The 20,941-nt window shown below is 39.8% G+C and overlaps 1 protein-coding gene across 1 annotated transcript; it reads right to left on the reverse strand.

Moving 5' to 3' along the window:
• Nucleotides 1-1,887: 1,887 nt before the first annotated feature.
• Nucleotides 1,888-16,846, reverse strand: stxbp6l (syntaxin binding protein 6 (amisyn), like). The gene is made up of 6 exons (XM_085373142.1): nucleotides 16,693-16,846; nucleotides 11,293-11,423; nucleotides 10,880-11,198; nucleotides 10,680-10,778; nucleotides 2,060-2,217; nucleotides 1,888-1,911 (listed from the first exon to the last, which is right to left on the reverse strand). Exons 1-6 carry the CDS (start codon nucleotides 16,844-16,846, stop codon nucleotides 1,888-1,890), a joined length of 885 nt encoding a protein of 294 aa, XP_085229268.1.
• Nucleotides 16,847-20,941: the final 4,095 nt, after the last annotated feature.

The raw sequence follows: 20,941 nt of genomic DNA on the forward strand, positions 1-20,941 counted from the left end.
CCATCCACATACCTGAACCAACGACTTGGTGGTGTTCCACTGTGACCAACACCATCCCCACAGATAGAGTGTCCAGGGAAGCAGAAAAGCGTCATATCAAGAAGGCCCTGAGCAAATGTGGTTATTTGGTCAGTGAAAATAAAACCACTCTGTTATATTATAGTGTATACTATATATTGTAAGTTGCTGGACCTCTCTAAGGTCCAAGCTGTTTAAAAGGTGAGGTAACTGTGCTGCTGGGGTTGTGCCAGCTGGTGTCCTTCCTGGGCTCTGGGTCTGTTAGCTGTTCGTAGGTTCCTCTGGTGCTTTAAGCTTCTCATCCTGGCTGTTTGTGCTACTAGGGTGGGTCTGGCATGAGCTTTCTGGCCTCTTTCAGATGTTGGTGGAGGCTTTTGGGCTGTGGTGAAAGCCTTTTTTCACGTTTTCTGGCTCTATGCACTGGTGTGCATTGTGAATCGGTCCTTATCTTTACTCTGCGTGACATTTCTGGATTCGTGTTGCCTTCTTTCACCACCATAAGAGCTGGTGTTTGGACCTTTGTGATTTGGGTGGCCGTAACGGGAATGGGGGTGCCTTTTTTTCTCTCTGTCCTGGTGTGGGTGTTTGTTTGTTTATTTATTTTTATGCTTCCTTTTTAGCTTATAGGGCTGATGTCCATTACACTGGACAAATTTTAATGGACAGACACTTACAGAGCTCTTTTACTCTAACTGAACACTCAAAGTGTTTTTTACTACAAACGTCATTCACCTCACCTAAGATTATGAGACTTGGATGACTAAGAACCTACACAGAGGACCTCATTCACCTAATCATGACCTATAGGTTATCTGTAGATCATGAATAGGTCATGACCTACCTCTGACTCCTAAGAAGAAAAAAAGACAGCCAATGAAAATCAGGAGGTTCTTTGTTTACCTTTAAAAAAATAGTGTCTCCTTCACATCTTTTGTACTGTGAGACTAATATGTGGACTATTTTTTATTTTTTTTACTATTAGAGGAACAGCTGATACCCTGTATAAGCTCAACATGTTTTTATTTAATTAGATCACAGAGAAGAGTTGATAGGTTTGAAGAAAAATTTCAGACATACCACATATATAAAATGCCACTAGAAGCAATAAAGAAAACATTTAATAGAAGTTGGGTTAGAATGAGTCAGTCTGATTTAAGTAATCCTCTATTCACTGCTGTGAGTCTTCTAAAGGCAGCATTTAAACATCCTTAAGGTACCCTGTACCCTAACCACTTAAACTAAACCATCGTACCTTTACTCCACTTTCTAAGACAATACTAACATGGACTAAATGACATACACAGCACAGCAGCGTAAATACAGCGTGACACTTTGATGTTCAGGAAACATAATGTGAACATAGTAGACAACACATAAGACACTGGACAGTGAGTGTACATACACACGCACAAAAAGACAACAACTGATAATGCCAGACTGAAGAAGACTATGAAATATACAAATTAAAGCACATTAAATCAACATAAAATCAAACTAAATCAAATGGAGTAATTAATGCCATTCACTGAGAGCAGTACTAATTTTTCTCTGGAGTGGCTTTCAAATAAATTTCAAGGCTATTGTACAAAAGCTAAAATACAAAAGCTATTTTAGAACAACACAAATGTTAAATAAATCCACTTTTTCCTTTTCATAAAAGTATCTGACAACAGACAAAACACAGTTCATGGGATATTTACCTATGGGCAGAGGCGCCCCAGAACACAGGGACATATTATTTAGTTGTCTTTGATACATGTAGTTATAATAGAAACAAATTAGTAACATCCTGGAGCCCAAGAGTAAATCTTCTTATATTCTTCTTATTAGCATCTTCCAGAGTTAGCGGTATTCTCTCTCCAGTACACTCTACTTTGAATACTTCAGGGCTAGCTGTATAGGAAATAGAACAACAGAAATAAAAAATGTATGGCAGTTAAATTTTGACAAACGATTGTGCAAATATGGGTTATCTATTCTACTATCTATACTATATACAATTTTGAATGATTAATCTAGCAGAGAAGGCTGCATATGTTACCTTATGAGCAGTGTCTGCAAACTGCTGGACTTTGTGTGTCAGTTCCACAGTTTTGTCCTCAGCACGAGTTAGTCTGTCTCCACGCTCGCCCAGAGTAACATTCACCCTCTGGACTAAATTACCTACACTTCTGCCTTTGGCACGGTTCCGCATTTGACCTGTTTATATACACACACATACACACACAAAAGGATATTGAGAGAATTTTATACTTGTCCGTTTAGTAAGAAAATAGTGGACCAAATACCTTTACAATATGTCAAGTATCTTAAACTTAGGTCCATATTTCTTGAGCTTCTGAAAATCAGAGACTATTTTTAAAAATTGTTGTAATTTCTAAAAACTAGAAGCCATACTTTTTCAAAACTGCACTTAATCTGATTTGGATTTTTTTCTTTCTTTTCTTGATTTGTTTTTTGGTTGTTTGTTTGTTTAAAATGTAATGAACAGAAGTGGACAGAGGCAAAATGACAAAAGAAAGAATCACTGCCCAAATAATTACTGTAACCATAACCTAACTGTATAACAGCTAGTCCAATGCTGTATGTGACCCAGGTCGGTATGGCGTAACTAAAGGCTGTAGCAAACCCACGGGACGTTGGGTGTGGGTATTGTTCCAGGCGCAGGGAGTGCAGGCCCTCACATACTCCCTGACATCTTTATCCAGAGTATCCCACCAGAAATACCTCATGAATAAAGAAATGGTCTGACTGTTCCTTGAATGGCCAGTATTTGGCCAGTATGAACCCAGTCCAGGACGGGATGCTGCTGGCACAAAGCGTTGATTCACTGGACCAGTTCCCAGGTCAGTTTCAGTCTCCAGCAATGTCCGGCTATGTACCCAATCTTGCATGTAGAGGGGAGGATGGTTGGGAGATACGAATGATCAGTTCGGAGACGAACTGGTGAGAAAGTGTGTCCTGTTTGTCATTACGATAACCTGGGCAGAAAGAAATGGGAAAAAATGTGCCTGGTGTGCCTTTAGTCTCTTAGGTATTCTAAGGTGAGTTAAGTTCTTGTGAGCAGCCCATATGGTGAATGGTTGCTCCATTGTCTCCAGCAGGTTTCGCCACTCCTCCAGGGAGGTTTAACTGCTAATAGTCGCCCACATCATAATTTCTCTGTACAGGGGTGAGGCGACGAGAAAAAAAGGCACAATGGAACATTGGTGGACGTGAGGCATGTTAAGGGTGAGGCTACCGGGCTGTAGTTGCGTATAAACCATCTGTAGAAATTGGCAAACCCCAAGAACCGTTGAATATGTTTCCGTGATGTGGGAGTTGGCCATTCCTTGACCGCTTGGGCTTTGGCCGGACCTGCCTTCACCTGCCCTCCTACCAGGATGTAGCCCAGAAAAGACACAGACGGTAAGTGAAATTCACAATTTCAAGCTTTGACATAGGATTCGCTTTCAAGGAGGTGCATGGACATGAGCTTGGTGTTCCTCGAGTTTTCAGTAGATCAGAACATCATCCAGATATACAAAAATGAATCTGTTCAAAAAGTCTCTAAGAATATCATTCACAACAGCTTGGAAGACTTGGGGCATTGGTTAGCCCAAAAGCATTACCAAATATCTGAAATGTCCAAGTGGTGTATTGAATGCAGTCTTCCATCATCTCTCTGTCTTATGCGAATCAAATTATATGTGTTGCAGAGGTTGATTTTGGTAAATATCGTGGCACCATGAAGATGTTTGAAAGCAGAGTTCATTAAAGGCAGTGGGTATTTGTTTTTGACTGTAATGTCATTCAGACCCCTATAATCTATGCACAGATGAATGGTTCTTCAAGGACGGGGAGATTATGCCTGCTGCGAGAGATTCCTGAAAATATTTTCCATGGCTGCTCGTTCAGGCCAGGACAAGATGTAAAGACAGCTAGTGGGAAGAGAGATCCAGGGAGGAGTTCAATCGCGCAATCATTTGGTCTGTGAGGTGGAAGTGAGATGGCATTTTGTTTACTGAAAACCTCCTATATGTCATGCTACTCAGATGAGATGGTAGAGAGATCTGGAGTGGTGTTGTTATGGGAATGAGGTTCTGCATATTCGGGTGGGCACACGGAGGTGAGACAGGTTAAGTGACAGAACCGCGATGGAGGCAAGTTACAGTACTGGAAGGGGAGCAGGAGTGACAGGAACTGGAAGTGCGTGAGCCAAATGCCTGTGGGGTCTGTAGTTCTTCTCAGCTTCTTTTTCTTTCAGGCGGTTGTCAATCCATAGGGAAAGGGAAACTAACTGCGAAAGAGGCAGGCTAATCGTGAAAGATGAGCTGATCTTTCATGGTTTCATTTAGCACTTGCAAAAATATCCCCTGTAACATCCGATATGGCCAGCCAGTGGGGTGGTTTGGTTTAAACTAGATTAAAACCAACAATGCTCTTAAAATATATATATATTAAAATAAAATAATTAAACATGCTCAGCGAAAACGGGTTTAGCTACATTCTGGACCATGTCTCCAGAATGCACTATCTAGCAAGCTGATTGGAGACCATAACAGTCAATCAGAATTTTTGCATCCAATTCTTTGATTGGATGGTTTTGTGGCACACTTATAATGGTGTACAGAGAGCTGTACGTGCACTGAGCAGAGATGTTGTGAGTGCAAACGACAGACTGAGAGCAGGTCAGCAGATGTCTGTCAGCACACAGAGCAGAGATCTGAGCAAGAGCAAATGCCAACAACTAAGCGAGAGGGGCTGTTATTGTGTGTGTATATAGATAATAGCAAAAACTGAAATACATTTCTTGCAAGCAGCAATGAATTTTGTTCGCTCAAATTAAACTTTTGTTACCTCATAATAATTTTCTCCTCAACATGCAACATTCGCACTTGCAAATTGAAATAATAACGCCATATTTTTGGATGTATTGGTTTCTGCAGTCTCAACTCTATCACAATGTAAAATACACTTTTTGACATCACTGTACGCACAGTACACAGCAACACCAAAGTCAAATAATGACCATTAATAAGCATTCTTAAAAAGAAAGGGGATATGGTAACATACGAAGGTGAAAAGATGTATAATATTATGCTTGCCCAAATTTGTAGCTATAACAGCTTCAACGCCTCTGTGAAGGCTTGAGTCCAACTCCCAAAAAAAAAAAAACCTCACACCATAAACCACCCTTCACCAAACTTTACACTTGAAGGTATTGAAACTGAAAGCAGCTAACCTGAAAGAGAGGGTCATAGCTAAACTGGGAACTGGACCATCCAAGGCTGATTACCAAGACTATGTGAAGTACCCTCTAAAGGTCTACTAGAAGATAGTATGGAGAATCAACCAACTGGGACCATCAGTAAGAACAAGCAGCTGATGTACACCACAGCAACAGTGATCCTTGAGATGCTTGGCTACAAGTTAAACAGCCACAAGAAGAAGGAGACTAGAGACCAAGATCAAGGCAGCACGAACAGAAACTAGTTAACTATCCTAGCTGTAGAAAGGTATGAGAATGGGTTCCAGTGCTCAGTGGACAACATCAGGCCCTAGCATAATTCATGCCTACTGGATAAGATGCACCCAGAATGGCTAACCAAAGAAAGAACAGCCCTTATCCTCAAGGATCTCCGCTAAGGACCAGTCTTATCCAAATACCAGCCAATAACCTCCCTCAGCACAACATGGAATGTCTTGTCAGGCATCATAGTGGCCATGATGAACTGGCACATAGCTCAATACACCAGCAGGGCCCAGGAAAAATATATAGAAACACCAGTAAGACCAGACTGACCAACCTGTGTATTGCCTGGACTGAATAAAAGAAAGCCTCTATGACTCAATGCCTCACACATAGACCCTAAGAGCGTTTATCTGAAATTTGCTGAGGAATGTGATGAATAACAAAAGAGGCCAAGTTCAAACCAATTTCATATGTCACCATCAAGTGCAGGATTTGCCAAGGAGATACTTTATCCCCACATTAACTCTGTGGTTAGTTCACCACGGAAGAAACAAACGATAATTGTCTGTCTTCCTGGACTGCACCGTGCGCATTGAAGAGACTGGGAACATCAACACTGAAGTTTACTGGAAGCCCACACACACAGACCAGTACCTCCTCTTTGACTCCCACCACCCTCTGGAACACAAACTTGGAGTAATCAGGACCTTACAACACTGGGGAGAAAATGTTCCCTCTAAGCCTGGAGGGAAATAGAGGGAACACACACATGTAAAGGAAGGTCTCAAAAACATGTGGTTATCCTAATTGGGCTTTCATCAAGTCAGCAAAGATGCACAGAAAAGAAGATCAGACACCAGCTGGGGAGGATAAGAAAGACAAACGCAACAACATTGTCATCCCCTATGTGTCAGGGCTTCGCTGTGTGGAGGTGAGGAAGAGCGGACCCAAATGCAGGACTCACGGGCTAGTGTGGAATGAAGATGGTGTTTATTATACAGAATGGATGAACAGAACATGAGACGGATGACTGGCTGATTGACTGACTGAAAGACTGACTGAACTGAACCGAACTGGAACATGCGAGGTAGACAACGTTAATGACTAGACAATGAACTGGTGGAAACCGATGACTTAAATACACAGACTGATGAGGATGATAATGAGAGACCAGTGAGTACACAGCTGAACATAATGTGGCTAATAACACATATAGTGGAACTAGAACATAATACACAGAGACAGAAAGTTGGCACAGTGAAACACGAGCATGTAGAAAATAAACTGAACATGAACAAACTGAAGTTGCTGGGTCAATGACCCAGGAACCCTGACACTATGTAGCTGGTGTATCCGAAAAACTCAGGAGAGTCTTCTCCAGGCACGACATCCCAGTTTACTTCAGACAGAAACTGGTTCATCCCAAAGACAAAACACACAAATCGAACAATGTAGTGTATTCTGTAGTGTAGCAAGGAATGCACAGACCTCTACATTGGAGAGACCAAACAGCCACTTCATAAACACATTGCACAACATAGAAGAGCCACCTCCATGGGACAATACTCGGCTATCCATCTGCATCTAAAGGATAAAGGTCACTCTTTCGAGGATGCCAATGTTCACATTTTGGACAGAGAAGATGGTTTGAAATAGGAGTGAAAGAAGCTATCTAGGTCCACTGTGAACGGCCATCTTTGATCAGAGGCAGTGGTTTACGACACCAACTGTCTGCCATCTATAATCCAGCTTTGAGATCTCTTAACAGACGCCTTAACGCCCACTCACATTCTGGGAAATCACATGATAGGGTGGGGGTAGATTTCACCATGAGCTCACCCGAAACCTTCGCTGATTGTGACCCACACCCCTTTTCACACCTTGGCTCATGTGATTAGGTAGAGGATCCTTAGGGGGTTCATTGTCGTCGTCCCCCCCCCCCTCCCCGGGACACTCAAACAGGGATTAAATATGGGACTCTTCACCGTTTGACCTTAGAACTGAAGAAGCTTCTTGGATGAGAGGTGAAACATCTTCAAGCAACTTAAAGAAGTCCAGACGCTTTTTTTCTTTCCAAGCTAACTTCAATTTATACACCAATATGCTGATAACATTTTGAAATGCAAGTCTACTGATACAAACAAATTCATACTATTACCATCATCCTCTGCTAGCATTATCAATAGCAACACATTGTTAAGCCATTGCTGTGGAACTGTTTACTTTTAATTGTGGTGCAGCTTGGCATGTGTCCCATCCATTACACTGGCCCTATTACTGGTTTCAGTGGAATGCTGTGCTCACTCTTAGTCACAGAACTAATGCCAGCTATTGTATGAACCTCCCTGAAACAAACAAAGTCTCCTTTCATGTCAGGATCTCATTACAAAGAGGCCTTTCTCTGGCAACAGAAAGGTGGAGCTCAGCAAGAACAATAGACAAAAAGACAGAAGGGAAAATGACTATGAGACATGCTGGGGATACAATGAGCTGAGGAGTCCCAGTGCCATAACATTAAGACAGGAAGAAATCTATGAATCAAAGGGTGTTTTTTGAGCTGTACAATAGACCTAGTACCAATTTCAGAAAAGGATCGCCATTTCATTAGATCTATTAGAATCATTTGGAGGAATTTCGTGGATTGAAATATTAGGAGTTCCTGTGAATAAAATGTAAAAAAGATCTTATATCAGCATCAGACAAACTCATGATTTGTTTAGTGCATGCTGGGGGTGTACAATAGGATACAAGTGTTTTTCTAGTTACTGACCATTCACAAGACTTCAGTATACAAGGCACATTTAACCGTACATTCATACAGTGTTTTATTTCATACACCTTATCTATGTCACAGGCAATTTAGAATCAGTTAACAAGCATGTCTTTGGACTGTGGGAGGAAGCCAAAATACCCTATAACCTATTCCACCACCATACCACTTCAGTTAGAATACCACTAGTGTTAGATTCACATTTAATTTACCTAACTTGAGCTATCATTTACTATCCATTTAATGCCTCCAATTTGAGTTTCATTTTTTCACTATCAGCAAAAAATGGATTAGCATTTACACAGCATTTGAGTGGTCTCATTGACGCTTCAAAATGGCAGCAGCCTTGTCAAAGCGAGAAGAAATTGTGTTAAATAAAAAAGGATATGGAACACATTACTTATTACAGAGCTCTCCAAAAGTTGATTCTGTTCATTTGAACATAGTGTTTTCAGTGGGAGAAACGTTTTGTCACTCATCCAAGTGACTTCTTCAGTCTCAGCTGACTGCAGGTTTCCCCAATCTTATAAACAGTACATTTGTTTAATGACTGAAACTAGCACCACTGAAGGAACAATGGGATGGGAGGATAGTTCCTTCATCATAATTACAGAGCTGCTTCTCACAGGATATTGATATTGTTAACACTTTTATGAAGTGTTAAATTTATAGCGGGTAAAACATGTATTTAACACCTGCAGCTTGCATGTATTATTTTAGGGTCTAAGGTACTGTTGGCATGAAATTCCCACCAGATGCCAGTAACAACTCATCTAATCCACACATGCGAAGAAATCAAACTATAGATGTCCATAAATTATGTCTAATAATGAGAAATGACACAGGGAAAAATTATTGAACACCCTTACTGAAATTTATTTAATCCTTTGTACAAGATCCTTTGTTGATGATGATAGCTTCAAGATGCCTCCCGTGTGGAGTAACTAGTCACATGCATTGCTCAGGTGTGATTTTGGCCCATTCTTCCACACAGTCTTCAAATCTGGAAGGTTCAGTGGGCTCTTTAATGAACTCTGAGCTTTAGTTCTTTCCATAGATTTTCACTTGGATTTAAGTCAGGTGATTGGCTGGGCCACTCACAGCTTTATTTCCTTTCTCTGAATCCAGTTGAGAGTATCCATGGCTGTGTGTTTGGGATCACTGTCTTGCTGAAGTGTCCACCCTCATTTCATCTTCATCATCTGGGTAGATGGCATCAGATTTTATCAAGAATGTCTCAGTACATTTTTTCATTCATCCTTCCTTCAATTATATGAAGGTGTTGATGTATATTGCTGCAAAAGGTTGTGTTTTTTGGGTAGATATGCAGTGCCTTTTGACCGTTAAACATGGTGTGTATTATGGCATCCAAAGACTTCAGTTTTAGTCTCATCTGACTAGACTACATTCTGTCAGTAATTCACAGGCTTGTCTAAATGTTATTTATCAAACTTTAAACCCACTTCAACATGCTTCCGCAATGATACCTTGCTTGGTGACCATGCACACAGGCAACGGGAATTGTACCTGCCTGTTCCTGTTCTTTCTGTAGTGCTCTGTAAGTGGTCTATGGCTCTTGGACAACTCTTCTGATAATTTTTTTCACTCCTCTATCTGAAATCTTGGGGCGAGCACGTGGTCAAGGCCAGTTTATAGTGAAACAGCCAGACCAAGTTTTAATTCATTTGAAAGTCTAATAAAATTTGACAACTGTGCCAACACAGTGCAGAGCAGCTACCCAGAGCTCGATTATCTTGTTAATAATTTTACATCTTGGCTGAGTACAACTCTGGATACTGCGGTTGCTCTAAAAAAAGAAAGTATCAAATCAGAGGTACTTGACTCCCTGGTATAACTCTCAAACATGTACCTTAAAGCAGATAACTCATAAGCTGGGGATGAAATGGCGTCTCATTAATTTAGAAGAGCAAAATGTTACTTTTTAGCAAAATTATAGGCTAATCTCCAACCTTCCTTTTATCTCAAAGGGTTAAGGTTTTCTTAAAAGACTAGTTGTAAAACAGCTTACTGATCATCTGCAGTGTGGGCAGTGGTTTATTTGAGTCTGTTTCAGTCAAGTTTCAGAGCTCATCGCAGAACAGAAACAGCTTTAGTGAACACATAAACTTCTTATGACAGGACTCATCTCTGTACTTTTTCTGCTAGACCTCACTGCAACATTTGATACTGTTGACTATAGTATTTTATTACAGAGATTAGAGCATGCTGTAAGTATTACAGGTTAGCAGTATTGACAGATTTAAAGATTAACTGTAATTTGATATATAACTACCTTCAGTCTGGGTACTAAGGGAAGACCAGTATAGATTAAGAAATCTTTGGATGTCATGTTTCCCATAATACAGACAAAACCCTCTTTTCATTAAACCCGTTAAAACATTAAACCTCTATATGTTCCTTTAGTCACTATCTTACCTTGACCTGGTGAGGGACTTTGGTTTGAAACCATCAAGTTTTTTACACGATTCAAGAAGGCTTTGCAGCGATAGATGACCAGATTCATGGTGCAGGCATCTAATTGAACAAACATAACACATTACAACAAAACAAAATTTTAACAAAAAATCTGTTAAGAAATAACTTTCATCATAACCTCAGTAACCATGAGACACTACCTTGTGTTAGTTTGGACTGGCAGTTAATGAATTCTGTGTGTTTGGGAAGAACAAAGCTCTTCCGTCGTGCCTGTAGGTTTTTGGATTCATAGGTATCTGGGTGACCAGCTCCTGCCAGTTCTTGATCACATTTATCAACTCGTCCCTGCTGGCTTGCCTTTCCCAACTTCCTTGACTTTCCCAGACCACCTGCTTTCCCCTCCCAGTGGGTTTGACAGGCGTGGTACAGGATCTGGACAAAAATACACTTGTCTGCTGAGGAGCTAGCCACCCACTGGTCCACAGCATTGTCAAAAACCAAATCAAACTCTGGGCTGTCCTGAAGAGGAGGACACAGGAAAACAAACAAAGCTGGCAAACAACTGAATGCATATGAAATGTAATGTAAGGATACAACAGGTACTGCTGCTGACCTTGTTGGGGTTAATCCCGTTGACCTGTTTGAGTTGTTCAACTGTCCACTGGGACCTCCTGATGAAGGAGGAGGAGCCTCCAAACCGCTTCACCTTGGTGATGAGAAGCTGAGGAGGTCTGGTGTTGGTGACTAGGAAATAAATGCAAACCACAATATCAGAATTTAAAGCTTGTAATAATAATTTTACTAACACCAGAGATTTTGTTCTGATCATTTTAAACTAAATTTTTTAACATAAAAAAGATACTTGATAACCAAAGAACTGAACATTTAGAGTAGATTTCTTTTCATTTAGATGGTAAGAAATTCCCTGCCCTTGAAGACTACAAAAATAATACATTCATTAGAAGCTTTGCAATTTGCAAAAAGAGCTTGTGCACAGTGTTACTGGAGGCCAAGGTAATGCCATCCAAGCATCTGGCTAGATATCATATTTTGAATATTTGACTGAGGACTGAGTACAATAACTTCAGTTTTATCTGAATTTATAAGTGCATCATCACCAGCAGATTATTTGCAAGTGTTCAGTTTCAGTAATGAACAACAAATGAATAGAAGCAAACCCAGCAATGCATCTTCCATTTATGCTCCTGGAGGTCATAGGCCTCAAAAATCACTTAACACTCATTTACTGTTTCACCTTTTTAGTTAGTTTGTTAGTTTTTTTGATTTGTTCAAATCAATGTCACCTTCATAAAATGTTAAAGTAGTTTGAGTCACTGCACCTTTCAAGAATGCTTTTTGGTACAGCATAATGTCTGGCTGGTGGTGTTGTGTTTGTTGAAAAATAGTTGACCACTGTCAATGTCAACGTAAGTTCTCCTTCAATGTCTTTTGCAGACTTTCTAGCAAGAGCAAGTGTTGGAATTGATATTTCTTATATTGTCATTTATGCTTAGAAATACATAATCATTTGTATGCTGATAAGAATCATATCCTTATTAGGTCTGATAAGATTCTGTGTGCATTTGTGTACCATGAGATGAGAAGAAGCAGCCTCGACGTTATAATTCCATTATAGCTTTTGAAACCAGACTGTTCTGTTTCTTGAGGTGCAAGACTTCCCACCTTTAAATGTGCATTTGAGATATGACATATTGCAAGTTCCTGTTTTTATAGTTTAGCAAGACACTTGCTTCTGTTTTTCTGCATACCTCATACACACAGTTTAAGTTCATTGTAAGGTCATATGTCTATGTATAGTATGGCTGGAAGAACACACACATGCACCTACACACACCCACACACACAGAATGTTGTTCAGATATGCCTGTTTAAGAATGTCACGTGTATTTGTAATTGCATATTCATGAATGATTGCTTGCTGACAATAAAAAGGGCTGTAGCGAAGGAATAAGTTGAAGTTGGCTAAGGAAAGATGAAGGCCTGGGCTGACTTCCCTCGCGAGCCACAAAGACAAAGAGCTCTATCTTGTCTTGTTTTGTCGTGTAGTTATTGGTGTCGTGTTCCAGCGGGGTGTGTGTGTGTGTGTGTGTGTGTGTGTGTGTGTGTGTGTGTGTGTGTGTGTGTGTGAATGGACATGGTCATGGTCATGATGGGAGGGGTTCACTGCACCCTGCTGGGATGGTTGTTCGTTCCAGAGTGTGTGGCTTCATGTTCAATTCAGTTTTATCTATACAGCTCCAAATCACAACAAGTCACCTCAAGGAGCATTATATTGTAAGTAAAGACCCTACAATAATACATACAGAGGAAAAACCCAACAATCATATGACCCCCTATGAGCAAGCACTTTGGCAACAGTGGGAAGGAAAAACTTCCTTTTAACAGGAAGAAACCTCCAGCAGAACCAGGCTCAGGGAGGGGTGGCCATCTGCAGCGACCGGTTGAGGTGAGAGAAGGAAGACAGGATAAAAGACATGCTGTGGAAGAGAGACAGAGGTTAATAACAAGTATGATTCAGTGCAGAGAGGTCTATTAATACATAGTGAGTGAGAAAGGTGACTGAAGAAGAAATATGGAATCTGCTGGGAGATTCCATAATGGGAATCCCCCAGCAGCCTACACCTAAGGGGGGGATTCAGGGTCTACGGAGCCCTGCAAGGGACATGGGAGATCTCGCAAAACAAACTCGGGATCTCGCAAAACTTTTGCGATATTTCACTAAAGTTGAATTCCAACAATGGCGGCAGCTACTTAGTTGTAATATTACTCTTTCTGGGTCACAAAATAAACTTTTAAGATATTTTGAGGCGCGAATGTAGTTGTGTAAACGTCAAATATCTGCTCGGTTTACAAGACATCACATATTTGCAAAAGTGCTCCGACATTTTCGGAGATCTGACACCCACCATCTCGAAGCTAACGGGAGGTCGAGACCTAGTACAGGCGGGAGGAACACCACTCTCCCAGCACATCGTGCCTTGACCTCCCGGTCGGCTTCGAGCTGGCGGTCTCCGAAGAATGCGGCTAAAACTTTTGCGAGATCTCACAAAACTTTTTCACAAAACTTTTGTGAGATCCCGAGTTTGTTTTGCGAGATCTCGCAAAAGTCTGTCTTAATTTTTTTTTCTCCCATGTCCGTTGCGGGGCTCCATAAGGGTCACCTGATCCAGCCCTAACTATATGCTTTAGCAAAAAGGAAAGTTTGAAGCCTCATCTTAAAAGTAGAAATAGTGTCTGTCTCCTGAATTCAACCTGGAAGCTCATTCCATAGAAGTGGGGCCTGAAAACTGAAGGCTATGCCTCCCATTCTACTTTGAAACAACAAGTAAGCCTGCAGTCTGAGACCAAGGAGCTCTAATGGGGTGATATGGTACTATAAGGTCATTAAGATAAGATGGGGCCTGAGTAGGAATTTGAATTCAAACCTAGATTTAACAGGGTGCCAATAAAGGGATTCTATACTGTCTTGAATATGATAATCTGCTAATGGGACAAATAAGTAGCCATGAATATTGTATTTTGATTATTATACATCAGAAAATTGTGAAGCCTTTATTTTGACACCTGGATAGACAGGGAAGCTTTTATTTTGACATGTCTATAGACAGGAAACAGGAAGTGCAGAGAACAGTGGGAATGGCTATCCCTTTGTAATCATTTGTGTTGAATCCAAAACAATCCTTCAGAGGAGTCCTTCAGAAAGCAATGGTTCTAAGTTCTTGCAGTTCTTTGTATATTAGGTAATTAGTAATAGGGTGTTTTGTGACATTGTTTTGTACCTTCTTTGAAGTGCAGTAGTTATAGGTCGTAGCCTCTGAGCTAATGATAAAAGCGTACACTTACCAACTACCTGCTCATTTTTCATTGTATTAATGTCAGACTGTATATCTACAGGATACTTATTTTGTAGTCTCCTATGTTAGTGCCTAACTATACTTACATGCTGATTATATGACAGTCCTTTGTGTTTTTGTGTTTTGTATGTGTTTTTCATCACTCCAGTTCATGATGTCATTAAAGGAGCAAGTATGCTTGTCTTCATGGCTCTTGAAAAGGAGTTTTGCTGGCTGTTTATCTATGCTCACATTCAGAGAGTTCAACACATAGAGAGAACAGTACAGAAGCCAATATTGGAGAAATATGCTCTCTGTTTCTAGTCCCTGTCATTATGGTTGCTGCAGCATTTTGGATTAACTGAAGGCTTTTCAGTGTGTGGTTGTTGTTTTTTTTAGGAAATCCTGATAATAACTCCAACTTTTATCTGAATTTAGAAGCAGAAAATTAGAGGCCATTCAGGTCTTTATGTCTTTAAGACATTAGTGCAGTTTAACTAATTGGTGTGTGTTATCTGGTTTCATGGATAGATAAAGTTGGGTGTCATCTGCATAGCAGTGAAAATATATGCTATGCCTTCTGATGACATTGCCTAAGGGAAGCATCTATAATGTAAACAGAATTGGTCCTAGCACTGAACCCTGTAGAACACCATAATTGACCTTAGTGTGTGAAGATTCCATTTACATGAACAAATTGGAGTCTATTAGCTAGATATGATACAAACCACTGTAGTGCAGTACCTGTAATACCTACAGCATGCTCTAATTGTTCTAATAGAATATTATAGTCGACAGTATTGAACGCTGCACTGAGGTCTAGCAGGACAAGCACAGAGATGAGTCCACTCTCAGAGGCCACAGGAAGAAGATCTTCCAAGTAGCGGGTGTTTCTTGGGTCAGCCCAGTGACCCTGATCTTGGTTCACACCAGGGTGGTTGGTCTCTACTGGGGTTGGCTGTCCAATGCCCATGGGACTCTCCCCCCTTGGTCGTTTGTGCCCCATCTAGGGCCTCACTCCTTCTCCTGCTGGATGGGCACGCAGATATCGGCGAAATGTGTGGCCTCAGGTCTTCAGTACTCTTTGGGGCTGTGGTTCTCCCGGATCCATCTCGTTCTGTCTTTGGCTCCTGGGGGATGTTATCGTGGCTTACCAGCCTCATTTTCAAAGATATTTTGTGAAACAGACAGACACACTCACTCACTCACACATGCACTCACTCATTCTCAACAGGCAGAGGAAAACTGAGGACTAAATACACAGAGGTTAATTGTCACAGACCCAGTACCATGATAGAGTGTGTCGCATGCTTCCTGTTTTATTTTTGATAGTGTGCTATTTTATTTTGATAGTGCATTATGTTCAGCTTTATTTCCCTGTCCTGTTAGTCTGATTAGTTCCAGCTGTGCTTCCCCTTCCCTCATTATCCTCCATGTATTTAATACTCCGTATTCCCCTGCCTGTTGTCATCCCTCGTTGCTGTTTGTGTCACTGTGGTTTTCGCGCTACTCCTAGTTCAGGTTCTGTTTTCTTGTTTGTAGTGTTTGATTTTACTATAGCAATAAAAGCTGCCTTCCTTAGTTTACCCCTTATGTTTAAGTCCTGCATTTGGGTCCAGCCTTTACCTGCCACACAGCCAGCGTTGACAAATACTACGTGCAGGTACATATCACACACATGACTTTGTTTATATAAGATCCTAACGCATGCAGAGACTATGCGTTAGTCTCTGCTATTTCCATTAACATATATAAAAAAACAAGCTTGCAAAAGTGATGAGCAGTGTTGGTCTTTTCTTAATATACATTAATACCTGTTTTAATTCACATATATCAAAAATTATTTATGTTTCATTTTTTTCCTAAAAAGAAATTTTATTTTTCCCTGTCTCCAAAAACTATGGAATAAGATCATGATTGAGATCTCACAGTATTAAAGTTGTATGACATATTCTCTGATATTAATGAGGTTTTAAACAAAAACAACAACAACAACAAAAACCAATATTTTGAGATGATAATTTCTCAGATTTGAGTCACAAAAATATGAATGTGCCCTGTCTGATTTTTTTTATGACTCCAATGGCCTCACTAGAACTTCAACCTACAGTTTTATTTTTTTTAATCAGAAACATAGAGTGCCTAATATAGACTTTTACCTGATATACAGATGAATGTGGCATAATCCCCCTTAGGTCCAGTAGGCAGGAAAGCCATCCTCTTTTTTTTCCTCCTCCTCACCTCCACCGCCACCAGCATCCGCTCATCACGAGGGATGAAGATCTCTTTGTTAATGGCAGACTGAATGTTCATTGTTGTCCAGAAACCTACACAAATAAATTATATACATGACTGTTGTTGTTATCCCTGGTTAGGAATAATTACCATCCTATCATTACATCTGAGAGAGGGCAAACGGACTTAACATCCAGCCTTTTATGTTTGAAGTCATACAGAGCGGAGTTTATGTATATGTGTTTTTGCTAATAATAAATCATCTTTAATTCTTAATGAAATATAATTAAAGTATAAGTCTGATTAATATGATTAATGAGAAATGCAATTTGAATAATGAAATCTTTCTAATACTTGAGTTCTGACCTCCTGGCCTTTAACTGTGATTTGATGTGTGTGTGCCTCTGTGCTGGGACTGTTTGTACCAACAGGAAATGCAAACTTAGCACACAGCCTAGACTTTGCCTCAGGCCTTTAGTGCAAATATTCACTGAATGTCTGACTTTAACATGTATGGCTGAATAAGAGAAATTACATTTAGTATATTGTAATTGAAAAACAGAGTGATGGATTTAATAATAAATCATATTAAAGTAAAACATGGAAAAGAATCTTTAAACTACATTTTAAATCATGTTAAATTAAGGTCACACAAATAGGTTCTATAAATAGGGTCTGGCTGGACATGTGGTGACTAGATTTTAACACAGATGATTAGATGTCCAGAGAGAAAAAGAGGGAGGAGAGCGAAGGGGAGAACACATATAAAAACTAACACTAGTTCTTGTGATGGCCAGAAGGCATCATCTGAAGATTTGGCTCTGAGAGTCCACAGATATGCCAGATGAGCAACCACTGCTCAAACAATGTGGACCCACTAATTGGGTCTAATTGTAATTTTGACTTTTTCTCTTCGCATTTTTTCTGTGTTGGATTATAAGTTCAGGAGGATTTAGATTTCCATCGTTTCCTAATGGATTACAACTTCCAAGAACTGGACTCCTTTCCTGTATATTCCCACAGAGATAGGTGCGTTGTTGCAAAGGCGTGCCCATTCGCTCCAATCTCTTTGTCCTCAAGGATCAGAATTAAATCAGTTTAGGTTAATTAGATTTAGTCACCAAGTTCACAGATTTAATAGATTGCTGCTGATAATGGATCTGACTGAGGTGAAACCTTGACCAGAGGGCCACCCTGGCAAGCATGCTTTCAGAGGGAGGAAGATCGACATCCAGAGGAACTGAGTAGCAGTCAGGGTGAGTCTCCTTCCCTGCTCCATTTGTTTGCTTACTGGGTAATACTCATAGGATCAGAGATTAGTGCTTTTATATAGAGATTCAGGATTGCGTGTGCCTGGTTGAAGATCAACAAAGCCACTCTCAAAGGACCTCCAATACCAGGATTCACCATAGCAGCAGGTAATTAAAGAGCCTCTATCCAGTGGACCACGGAATGTAAACCTGAGTCAGTCCTCACCATGATATTTAAATAAAAATAAAAAAAAAAACAGAAGGGGGAGTTATTTAATTTGCTAGGGTCACTTTGTCATCATTATAGGCAGAATAAAAGTTTGATACAAAATATGTAATATTTAATGTCTGCTGTCATACATTGATTTACATTTGTTTCTTTTATATCTCATTATTCAGCTGGAACCTGACATGCTATACAAGTGGTCTCCAGCATAGACATGGTTTCCAGAATGGAGCCTAGCATGTGCCTGCCTGAGGACAGGGCAAAGATTCACACTGTAATTTTCACTGCACCTTTCATAATGTTGCTTGACATGGTTTAATGACAGAATATCAATCTGTGAACACATTTCGACATGAAATGTATTCGGGTCACAACCTGACTGTGTATAGCCTATATTTAATAAATCACTTTAAAATACAGTTTCTTCATTTTAAAAGTCTCAAAACTTATTTCAATCTCATTTTTCGTCATTGGTCAGCCATGTAAAACACAACTTAATGTGTAAGTAAGGTTCAGAGAGCTTTTCTTTGGAAAATAATGTTTTTGGGATACATCCACAAATAGAATAGGCGGACTATGTTAAGCTCAGACAGTCTGTTACCCCAGTGACTGTTTAACCCTCTCAGGCTCAAATGAAACTTTTTGTTTGCTAATGCACAACCAAGTCCTGCAGTGGTACTTCTGAGTGAAAAAAAACTCATAAAATATGTATGTGGGGTAATCAGGTTGTTAGTTTTTAACTGTTGCAAATCGGCAACGCCTGCCTCGAGAGGGTTAAGTTAACTCTCTTTCTAGGACAGAAAAATCCAGTTTTCCTCAGTTCAAGGTTAAAAAACCAATAGTCCTTATCTAAACCTGCTGCTTGGAATAGGGGCCTGCAGTTGAAATAGTTATATCTTTCTTTTTTTGTAAAATGCTATAATCAAAGTGTTTTTTACTGGTATTTTCCTTAGCTTTAGGTGGTTTGAGACCACACAAAGTCTATATGGGGCAGGGGTTTGGGGTTTTTTTTATATCCAGATGTGCTAGTTCAGCGGCCTACTGAAATGACCCCCTCATCTTATTGGGGGTTGCTGTAGCTCAGGAGGTAGAGCAGGTCACCTACTGACTGGAAGGTTAGTGGATCATTGGCTCCTCGAGTCTGCATGCCCAGTATCCTTGGGCAACATACTAACCCCAAGTTGCTCGTATGAATGTTTGTTAGGAAGCACTAAAGACTTAGAAGAAAAGTGCTTGTGTGAATGTGACATGTTGCATAGAGCACTTTGAGTACACCAGGAGAGTAGAGAAGCACTATATAAGAATCAGTCCATTTACCATTTTATTGAGGATATCTAATTGACATAATGCTTTCCCTAGCTGCTCACCCTAACCATTAAAAATGAATTCCTAATCTTAACCCTTAGCCTAAACCTAACCATTACCTAATTGTAACCCTGATACTAAAACCTAAAAGAGCCTCAGGAATGTCTTCAAACTCGCGGGGACAAGCATTTTGTCCCCATAAGTAACTGTTGGTCCCCACAAGTATAGTGGCATGCCAATTTTCTTTCATCACAAACGTATGTAAACATGGTACACACATGCACACACACATGCATCCCACAAAAACATTGTTGATTTACATGCATTTTTGAATTTTTGTGTTCCAGGTGATTTTTGTATGTTTGTTGCATGTTTGTTTTTTCTTACAGGTGCAGCAGTTGGTGATACATGCATGTTTCTGTGCATTTCTATTTGTGCTCTATCGTTTTTTCTTCACCTGCCTGTCCTGCCCTAGACACTGTCTTACTGTATACCACGTATAATGTAATAAATGAAATAACACGAATAAGAGGAACCTATAGAGAATTTATAGAGCTGATCTTGGAAAAGCAAAATGTGTTTGGCATGACAGTGTGTTCAGATCATAATTCTGACTGCAAAAGCTGCCCGACAGAACAGGATGAAAAAAGTAAAATAAAAAAAAACCTAATAAAAACCCAATTCTTATTTATTACAAAAAGGCCAAAACCATTTGTCGTGTCATAATCGGTCACACTGATAGAAAAATCTCAGTTACAAGTGGCATCTTAGAGATTATGTGAATATAAATATATTTTGTGAATATGATTAATACTGAGTGAAAACAGAACTAAATGCAGTGTCTTAAAATCTAGTGTAATGTATTTGCATTTGTTAAGCAATTTTCTAGTCTTACTTATCATTTATGGCACTCAAGACTAAAAATCACATTCCAGCTCTTCAGGTTCAGAACCTCTATAATTTTTACTGAAAATCAGCGATAAATGATTCTCGGTTATTCTATCCAAATAGCAAAATGACACCAAGTCAGGTTCAGATTGGAATCCACTTGCATGATGGGCTGGATCATCATAGATCACAAGGATCACAGACTTAAACCAGGTCAGGCCTGCGTCCATTTTGTCTCAAAACAACAATATGTTTGCTTTTACTAATACAACTTTATATATTCTTTAAAAATTTAGAAGGCTGCCCTTCATTATTTAGTTAAATGTGAATCAGTTAACTCCAAACAGTTTAAAACATTTCTGCTTTTTTAAAATATTTTTTTCTGTCAATCTTCACTAATAGCAGACAACATCAGACACTACAGTTACAGGTGTTTCTATCTTTGAGACACCTTTAGTTGCTCTGCCACATTTGAGAAAGCATTTTGCTATTATTTGTATTTCC

Source organism: Diplotaxodon limnothrissa, linkage group LG15 (genome assembly GCF_057381915.1).
Source record: "Diplotaxodon limnothrissa isolate DT_005_m linkage group LG15, D_limnothrissa_male_GT1.1, whole genome shotgun sequence".
Taxonomy (NCBI): Eukaryota; Metazoa; Chordata; class Actinopteri; order Cichliformes; family Cichlidae; genus Diplotaxodon; species Diplotaxodon limnothrissa.